The sequence below is a fragment of the Chrysochloris asiatica genome, unplaced genomic scaffold (assembly GCF_000296735.1).
Source record: "Chrysochloris asiatica unplaced genomic scaffold, ChrAsi1.0 scaffold00039, whole genome shotgun sequence".
Lineage (NCBI taxonomy): Eukaryota > Metazoa > Chordata > Mammalia > Afrosoricida > Chrysochloridae > Chrysochloris > Chrysochloris asiatica.
Genome location: NW_006408557.1, coordinates 20,217,163 through 20,226,777, shown reverse-complemented (window position 1 = coordinate 20,226,777; position 9,615 = coordinate 20,217,163). Strand labels below are relative to the sequence as shown.

At 49.5% G+C, this 9,615-nt stretch overlaps 1 protein-coding gene across 1 annotated transcript; it reads left to right on the top strand.

The window, feature by feature from the left end:
* The first annotated feature begins 1,849 nt into the window (after positions 1 to 1,849).
* Positions 1,850 to 9,407, top strand: REM1 (RAS (RAD and GEM)-like GTP-binding 1). Its single transcript, XM_006860716.1, has 4 exons — positions 1,850 to 2,243; positions 3,181 to 3,263; positions 6,836 to 7,037; positions 9,129 to 9,407. Exons 1-4 carry the CDS (start codon positions 1,904 to 1,906, stop codon positions 9,398 to 9,400), a joined length of 897 nt encoding a protein of 298 aa, XP_006860778.1. The 5' UTR covers positions 1,850 to 1,903; the 3' UTR covers positions 9,401 to 9,407.
* Positions 9,408 to 9,615: the final 208 nt, after the last annotated feature.

The window sequence follows — 9,615 nt, the reverse complement described above, 5'->3', positions numbered from 1 at the left end:
CGCATCCATATGAGGTTATTAAAAATACCTTAGTGTTGTGTTAAGATTAAATGAGTATCAATCCAGTGCTCACAACCATGCCAGGCATCAGCCAAGTGCTCAACAAATGTTCATCAAAGAGGCAGCCAGTCTAATGGGGCAGGAAAGACCTCCGAATCTGAATCTAGCTGGTGATTGCTCTTCTGAGGGTATTTTGTGAAAGAATGAATGATACCAAAATAAGATATTCAGTACTTTGTGCAAACTTCCTGAGCTACCTCCTCCCCTAAACCACTTCCCAGAATGAATCCAGAGCAGTAGGTTCACAAAGGACCTGCATTAGGCTCACTTGGAGCACTCCTTTGGGATGCAGATTTCTGAATACCAGGTTCCTGAGAATCTGAACATTACACAAGCTTCCCTGGAGGTTATTGGAAGGATTAAAGGTGGTGGGGGGCCCCTGATGGAGTGAGCAGATCTGGGATGCAGAGGAGGTTCCAGACCCAGAAATCCAGAGCCCCATCTTTCCTCTCCCACACCCTCCACTCTAGGATTCAACTGAAGGCAGGTCAACACGAGCTTAGCCTCTCCTAGAAGATCATTGAGCGGCCAAGGCCTTGGGGCGTGGACCCTGGGGCTGTCCTGATGGGGCGGGACTGGACAGGCTGGGGTGATGGCTCCGCCCCCCGGCAAAAGCGCAGGGGCGGGACAGGCCGAAGGGGCCCGTGCGCCTAGCGGGTGGTACAGCCTGGAGCTGCAGCAACCCGCAGCCAGCGGAGGCGGCCGGGGACCCTGGACTCCCCGCCACGCCCAGGTAAAGCCCCGCGCTACCCACCCACAAGTTAGTCGAGTTGGAGCAGAGTATCCCAGGTGCGGGAGCAAAGGCGCTTCTACGCAGTCAGGAGCAAGAAGGGCCCTGAACCCACGTCCCAGAAGTGAAGATCTTTGGACCTGTAGCCGAGAAAGTTGAGTAGTCTTGGACAGGGAATCCCAGACAGAGATCGGGGACTCACACCCAAGGACCCTTGGGCTGGGGAGGATCAGACCCAAACTCCAGAAATGGCACATTTGTTCCCAGGGTCCTATGCGACCGCACCATCGGGACCCTGTCCAGTCAGTAAATGTGGAGACCCACCCGTTCGCAGCCCCCGCCCCAGACAGCAGCTGGAGGCAGTCGCGCCAGCCGCTCCTGAATTTTTCACACAGGGGGCGGGCCGGGCACGCTGTTCCCATGGCACCGAGGCGCTCGAGTTACAGTCAGGGGGAACCCCCAGGTCCCTCTCCCTCTAGGGCACCCACCCATCCTGCCCTGCTGCCTGCTCAGCCCTCGAGGGATCTGGCAGCAGAAGTGAACCACATCCTCTACCCCACCCCACCTACCATCTACTCTCCCTGCACCCCTAGCCCCAATATCCTGTGGAAGCGACCTCTGGGAACTGGGAGGATGGAGCAATTCAGGGCACCAGAGCCTTTCTGAAGGACTGGGGACACTTACCATTTGTGGCTCTCATGAGTGGGAGGAGAGGTCTTTGTACAACCACCCGGTATGTGTGTGTGTTTATGTGTGTATGTGAGCACCCCTCCTTGCTACTGCCTTTCTGCCTGTGTCATCCAGAGTTGGGTCATCCCCAAGGCCAGGGAAATGGCCTCTCAGTGTGCACGCCTATGTTTTCACAACTTTGGTGCTCACCCTCTGAGCCTGTCCCAGGTGCTCCCTGGGCCTGAAGTCACAAAACCCCACCCCAAGGAGCTGCAGTGCCCCTGGTCCCATTTGAACAAGAGAGGACTCTGAAAGAAGCCATCCCAGAAGCTCACCAGAACTCTGCAGGAGAAGGGGTTCAGGTACCTGACTCATCTTCCGTTCCCTCCTTGCTCTCTGAGGAAAGAAGAAAGGAAGAGCAGAGCAGAGCACACTCACCCCAGGATGACACTAAATACTCAGCAGGAAGCAAAGACACCCCTGCGTCGCCGAGCCAGCACTCCACTGTCCCTGTCCCCCCGACGCCACCAGCCTGGCCTTCTGTGCACAGAGCCCTCCACGCAGTCCCAGCATCCCCGGCTGGGCCAATCAGTCTCTCTCAACCCTCCTGCTCGGATCTCTTCACCTGCCCCCAAAGATTGGTCATCTGAATCCAGCGACTCTGAAGGCTCCTGGGAGGCCCTCTACCGGGTGGTACTGCTTGGAGATCCTGGTGTAGGGAAGACCAGCCTGGCCAGCCTTTTCGCAGGAAAGCAAGAAAGGGACCTCCATGACCAGCTGGGAGGTATGGGGCCTGTAGGCTGGGCTAGGGTGTGGCCAAAGGAGTGAAAGCCCTGTCACCCGGGCACAGGGCTGCCAAGAACAGCTATACAAGTTAGGCACTGCTCAACTTTGTGGGCACCAGTCACATGGACTATGAATTGAGCGATCTCCCAAGAGCTGTGCAGGACGAGGGGAAGGAAAGAAGTCTAAGGGAGGGGAAATCCTAGAATAGTGAAGGATTTTGCCAATATCTCCTGGATTGGGTAACAGGCATATGATTCATTTCCATATCATGAAGGGAACATGAGCCTCTTGAGTGGCAGGGAATGGTGTACTTCTGCCCAACTCAGAAACTCCCAGGTCTAGCTCCCATCTCATAGACACCCATCTATGGCCATACAACCTGCAGCAAAACTAAGATCTTGTTCAGAATGGAAGCTCCCAGACTCCAAGTTCTGGGCCCTGGGTTATTTTATTCCCAAGAAAGGCAGTAAGCTGAGAGGGTGACAGGATACAGGGACCTGGTGAAGGAAATGAAGGTGGACCCTTTGAGGGTTGACTGAGAGGACACTGGGTAGGTGGGGAGGGGAGCAGTGAAGAACAGACAGAAGGTGAAAACTCCAGCCAGGCCCGTTCTCTATCCTTGATGCTCCTGAGAGTTTGAACCCATAAGTGGGTGTACACAGATATGATAGAGAAGGGAAGGCTGAGGCCCAGAGAGGGTAACAACACAGTCAGGGCAAAGCAGTGCTGAGAGGATTACCAGCCCAGCTTTAACCCCACCAGCCCACATTTATTCAACCAAGCCAACAAAAGCTTTCTAAATACCAACTATCTGCTGGGTTTTCCACTAGCCGCTGGGCACATGGGGTCCTGATGGGGTTCCTATCAGGCTATGGGGCAGGAGAGTTTCTTCCCTAGGCCTCCTCCCTGAGATCCGGCTCTTCTCTCACTTGCAGAAGATGTATATGAGAGGACCCTCACAGTGGATGGGGAGGATACTACACTGGTGGTCGTGGACACCTGGGAGACCGAGAAACTGGTATGGCTCAGGGCAACGGACCAAGTATTGTACTTCCTACCTGACTTATCTATCCCCTCTTGGAAAGCTACAGGCTAGAGATGGGGTGGGGGACTCACAGCTCCTGAGTAGACTTCCAGCTGAGGAGAGAAGAACCTCATAATGTTAAGCCCCTTTTCTAACACTGCTGGTTCCCACTCTGGAGACTTTCCAGGTTGTGTTCTTTCTCCTTCTTGCCCCCCCCCTCCTCCCTCATTACCTACTGACTCATTCACATTGTAGAAAGGAACAGTGGATTTGGGACTCAAATGCCTGAGGCTGAACGCCTTTTTCTTACCAGTTGTATGACTTTGTCCAATTAACTTACTCACTCTGGGCCTCAGTTTTCTCATCTGAGAAATGGGTCGATTATTTCTGCCATCCTCAGGTAGTTTTACAAAGTTCTCATGCAGTTTCACATAAGTGAGCAGTCGAGAGTATATGCTTAACAGAAGGAAAGAATTGTTGTAATGATCATTCTGATCAATCATAACTAGGGCTTGTGGTGATGTAGGATAAGCACTGGACTGCTAACCACAAGGTCAGTTGTTCATCAGAAACCCTTCAGGGTCACTGTGAGTCGGAATCAACTCAATGGTACTTAACAACAACAGGTATCAGGGATGAAAATATGTTTTTTTAATAACAAAAAAAATGGGGGGGAAGAGGTTGTCTTCCTTAGCCGCTTCCTGAGCAGGAAGAGAACAGCAGGTAGGGATGTGCTCCGATTAGGCCATTTTTCCTTTAGTTTTTTGTTTGAATTTTCTCTTCACTTGTTATATAGTAATACCTGTTCATTGTAGAACTTTGAGCAGCTATAACTAAGCATAGAAAGGATTATAAAATTCGCTGGGAATCCCATCTCTTGGAGAGGGGTGTCCTCTCCTAGCCTCCAGGGATGCCTGCCCACAGGGAAGACAGTGTTGGTGACTGACAACTCTAGTGACAGATGCTTTTGACAAGCCTAAAAAGGAACCCAGGTTCAGATGAGCATAATGCTGATGACCATTCTCAGAACCGCTGCTTTCTAAATGGCAGCCCCTTATTTCAATGGTGGTGGTGATGGTATGCCGTGGAGTCAGTTCTGATTCATAGCAACCCTCTGCAGGGTTTCCAAGGTTATAAATCTTTATAGGAGCACAAAGCCTCGTCTTTCTCCCATGGAACAACTGGTAGCTTTGAACTGCTGACCTTGAAGTTAGCAACCCAACTTGTAACCACTACGCTACCAGAGCTTCTTATATATTTTAATACTCAGTCAAAATAAAAACAATACAGTGAGTGTTCTGATTCCCATTTTACTGATCAGGAGACTGAAGCTCAAATGAAAAACCAAACCCACTGCCATCACTTCAAGCTCACGGGGCCCCCGTGTTACAGAGTAGAGGGGAGCTGCATAGTTATCCTGGTTGTAATCGCTGTGGAAGATCATCAGGCCTTTCTTTCATGGCCAGTGGGTGGGTTCAAACCAACAACCTTACAATCAGTGTCGAACACCAACCATCTGTGCTACCCAGGGGCCTCTAACTGAAGCAGAGGGTAGTCAAATAATGGGTCCAAATAATGGGCTAAGACATTTGTAGACAAAGTCGTGAATAAGGCAGATGTATGCCTTGCTCTCATGGAGCCTACAAGCTGGTGAGGGAGGGTCTGGTTTTTAGATGAAGTTAAGAATTCTATGAGGCAAAGTCTAGTGAAAAAGAAAAGTGACCAGACCAGAGTCCCATTTGAAAAATACAGGAAGAGGACTAGACTAGAAGGCAGGTACTGGAACTCTGCACCCATCTTGCTATGTAGCTTTGAGAAAGTTTTCTCTTCTATGGTCTTTGGTTTTCCTACCAGTAAAATGGAGGAACATAGCTATCCCAGTGGCTGTGAAGGTTGTTGTTGAATAAAGCATCCTTCCTTTCCATCCGGAACCAGAGGGGATTCTATGATGTCAGAAAGGCAGAATCTGGCAGAGTGCTGGTAAGCTTTGGCTTATCCAGTAGTGTCCTACTAACCTGGGGCACCTAGAGAGAATATTAAAAATCAGATTCTCCAGTCTTGCCCTAGACCTAATAAGTCACCACCACCTCTAAAAATAGGGTCTTGGAATCTGTATTTTTAATCACAATTCAAAAAGCTTCTTGCCCACTAATTCATGCTTCAATTGACCATGTAGTTGTTGTTAAGTGCCATTGCGTTTGTTCCAGCTCATAGTGACCCTCTGTATGGTTTCCAAGGAGCACTTTGTGAGTTTGTGGTTGGCAGTCCAGTGCTTATCCTATAGTGCCATACCAGGAGTTGACTAAACATGTAGAGTCCTCCATAAATATTTGTAGAATGAATGAAAGTATGGTCTAGAACCCTCCTCTCACTCTACATATGGGGAAACAGACCCAGAGAGAGTAAGAAACCTTTCTATATTCAAATAAAGCCACACTGAGAGCCCACATCTGTCTGACTTCAGCCCAGCATTATTTGATCTAGGGCTGTTGACAATTTACCCCTTGACAATGATGGTGACCATGAATCTGATGTTTTCATAGTCATTTCTCTTCCTGGGTTATCTGAAAGCTCTTCTGGCTTCTTCTTCCCTCAGAACCAATGCCTCTACCACTCTTGGTAGAAAGACACAAGGGAAGCCTTAGCTCTGGCTGTTCTCTTTGTCTGAAATTTCTTCTTTCCTGCTCAGCTGGCTCATCCTTTAAAACCTAACACTTCCACTGTGAAGCTCTCCCATACTGTGTGCTAGGTTGACTTCGGGCCTCCCCACCCCACCCTCATGACTCCCCCAACCACTTGCTTAGTCTGTTTTATTAATTGCTTATCACTTTTAGTGGTACTTACCACATTGTAACTCTTCATATTTCTATGGTTTCCCTTACATACTGTGAGATTGTGGAGGACAGAACCTGTCTTATAAAGCACTTATAAAGCCGGTACCCAAGGGCCTGATCTCAGAGTGGTTTCCTTGACAAAAGATTATCAACACAATGACTCAAGTTCTTTCCTTGCCTTAGTCGAAGAGCCTGAAAGGACCCTACTTCTTAAAATGTCCCTGGCCTCTTCCATCCCCTTTTCTTACATTTCACAGCTACTCTTTCTCCTCTCTCCAAAACTCCCCTGAAAAAATGTCTCCCCACTGAAGTGAGCCTCCTGAAGTAAGCACTTCTCTTCCTTCCTCTTTTCTTTTAACTCTGGACTTCAAAAAACCAACAAAACTGTCTGGGAAGGTAGAACCTTTCTCAGAAACCAGATCCTCCCGAGCAGGCAGGGGAGGCAAGGGGACACAGCGAACCTCTTGTCTCCAGTCCTCAGCCTACAGAAGGAATGAATGAATGAGTGAATGCAGTGAGACAATTTTGCAAGCAGAGCAACTGAGGCTCAGAGAAGAGTAATGGCTTTCCCAAAGTGACAGAGGAATGGCTTTCCCAAAGTGACAGAATTAGGGCCGAATTTGTCCCTCCAAGTAGTCAAAGTATAAACCTCAGCCTCTCTTCACCTATTAGACTACATTAGTCAGGGACTAGCCACCCTCTGAGGAGATGGCCTGGGGGTCCCCTCCACAGGATGAAAGCTGGAGCCAGGAGCTGGGCCTGCAGGTGGGCAGCGCCTATGTCATTGTATACTCCATCGCAGACCGAGGCAGTTTCGAGAGTGCCTCTGAGCTCCGAATTCAGCTGCGACGCACACATCAGGCTGACCACGTGCCCATCATCCTTGTTGGCAACAAAGCAGACCTGGCACGCTGTCGGGAAGTCTCTGTGGAAGGTAAGCACTCACCCCCACCCTGCCTTAGCCCCTCACCCACTCTCCTCCTCTGTCTTCCTCAAAGCCCTTTGTCGCTGCTCCTCTTCATCTCAGTGCCTTGTCTATAGGATAAGCACTTGGCCACAAGGTCAGTTTGAACCACAGACTCACCAGCCATTCCTCGGAAACCCTATACAGGGTCGCTAGGAGTCAGAACCAACTAGATGGCACTCAACAACATGGGCCTAAACCTGAAATCTAGATACTCTTCCTGCCTCCTCCCACACACCCCCAATCCAGTGCTGAAGCCCTCATATCCACCACCTTTCATCCCACACTCACCTTACTCCATGCCCACAACCTCTGCCCTACTCAACACCTTCTCTAGCCCATACTTCACTACTCTTACTCAACTGGTCCTTTTTACCAGCTGCTAGGGTTTTCCAAAGCATAGTGGTTATGAATCGGGCTGCGAACCACAAGGTCAGCAGTTGGAAACTACCAGCTGTTCCACGGGAGCAAGATGAGGCATTCTGCTCCCGTAAAGATTTCCAGCCTTGGAAACCCTGTATAGAGTCGCTATGAGTCTGAACCGACTCTACGGCACACAGCCACCACCACCAGGTTTTCCAAAACCAGATATGACTGTATCATTTCTTTGCTTAAAGAATCCCCATGCCCTTGGTTGGAGACACTCTATCCATCAAGCATGATAGGTCCAATGCCTACAGGATTTTCATGAGCTTACATATGAGACCTACAGCTAGTAATTGGCCCCAAAATACTGTGGAAAAAAAGATAAATTCAAAACCCACAAAATGTTATCTACACAACAAGCATAATGTTGTGTCATCCAGCAACTGCAAACTAAATCTTTTAAAGTTATATATTTAAAACAGGATGAGAAACCTTTTAATATATTTGATGTCAGGTGGAACCCATAAAGATCTAAAAATAGTCCTACCCACAGAGTAACATCTAAACTAACATTTCTCAAAATTGATTCAGTCCCCATAATAATACAATTCCTTCCATTTGCAAATGTGGAAACTGAGGCCCAAAGAGGGGAAACCTTTTCTACAAGGTCACCAGCCAGTAACTAGGCTCCATAACTAGGTTCCAGGACCCTGCTTCCCAGATCAGTAGCATCCTGGTGATTTAAAAAACTGCACTAAGTGGGCTGCTGTTATTAGCTGCCATCAAGTTGGCCCCAGACTCATGGCTATCCCATGAGGTCACACAGTTGTGATCCACAGAGTTTCCACTGACTGATTTTTTGGAAACAGACTCTCAGAACTTTCCTCCCGGTCCCCATTGGCAGGCACTTCACTGAAACCTGTTCAGCATCACAGAAACATACAAGCCTGCACTGACAAACTGATAATAGCTGGCTGAAACTCAAACCCAGGCCTCCTACATTATCGTTGTTGTTGGGAAGTGTCCAGTCGGTTCGACTCCTAGCGATCCTGTATAGGGTTTCCGAGAAGCAGCTGGTGGATTTGACCCACCACCCTTGCGGCTCAATCTCTATAAAGAAGGCAAGAATTCTAACAGTGGGCCACCACTGTCTTCTTATTTTAGTGGACAGCCACACAAAAAAAACTGCAATGTAATCTCCAGAAACTTTTGTTAAAATGCAGGTTCCAGGGCCCGATTACCCAGGTAACAAAGTAAACACGAATTTACTAATGCTTACTTTAAAAACCCAAGCCTGTGTTTAACTTGCTTATTGGGTAATCCTGACACTGAGAAACTGCCAGGTTCTCCTATTTACTAAATGGGAATCCCTGAGATTGGACCCAGGAATCTGTATTTTAACAAGCTTCCATGGAATCAGGAGATCCCTTACCTAGCCCTCAAGGTCCTGGTCCCAGTCAACCTGTTAATTCTACTGCCACCCTTAAGCTCAATTCAAATATGAGTCACAAGTCTATTAACTAACTCCTCAAAGCTGGGCCCGATTTAGCTCAGAGCGCCTGGCACAAGACCTACCTAACACAGATGCAAGCAAAAGAAAAAGTGCTGGAGTTGAGTCTGAAGCATCTCTCCCCATCTTATTTTTGCCTTCTGGTTATGGCTCCGCCCCCGGCACACCTGACCCCGCCCCTCCAGAGGGCCGCGCCTGCGCTGTGGTGTTTGACTGCAAATTCATTGAGACGTCAGCTACATTACAGCACAACGTGGCGGAGCTCTTCGAGGGTGTGGTGCGCCAACTGCGTCTGCGCCGCCAGGACAGCGCCCCCAGCGAGCCACCACCGCCCCGACGACGGGCCAGCCTCGGCCAGCGAGCTCGCCGCTTCCTGTCCCGCCTGACAGCCCGCAGCGCCCGGCGTCGGGCACTCAAGGCCCGCTCCAAGTCCTGTCACAACCTGGCGGTGCTCTGAGGTCACCCATCCTAATGGTCATAATGGGACACTTGGGGGCATATGGGCTTCGCAGACGCCTTTGAAGAGCAAAAATGTGGTTGCTTGGAATCCTAATCGTGGGCCTGGCCGCTTCTCGCTGCCTCAGGAACAGCCCCAGAGAGGGAAGCAATTGGACAGAGTATGGGGTCGAAGCCCCAAATTGGTCACAAAATAGGGTTTTTACAGAGTGGGTA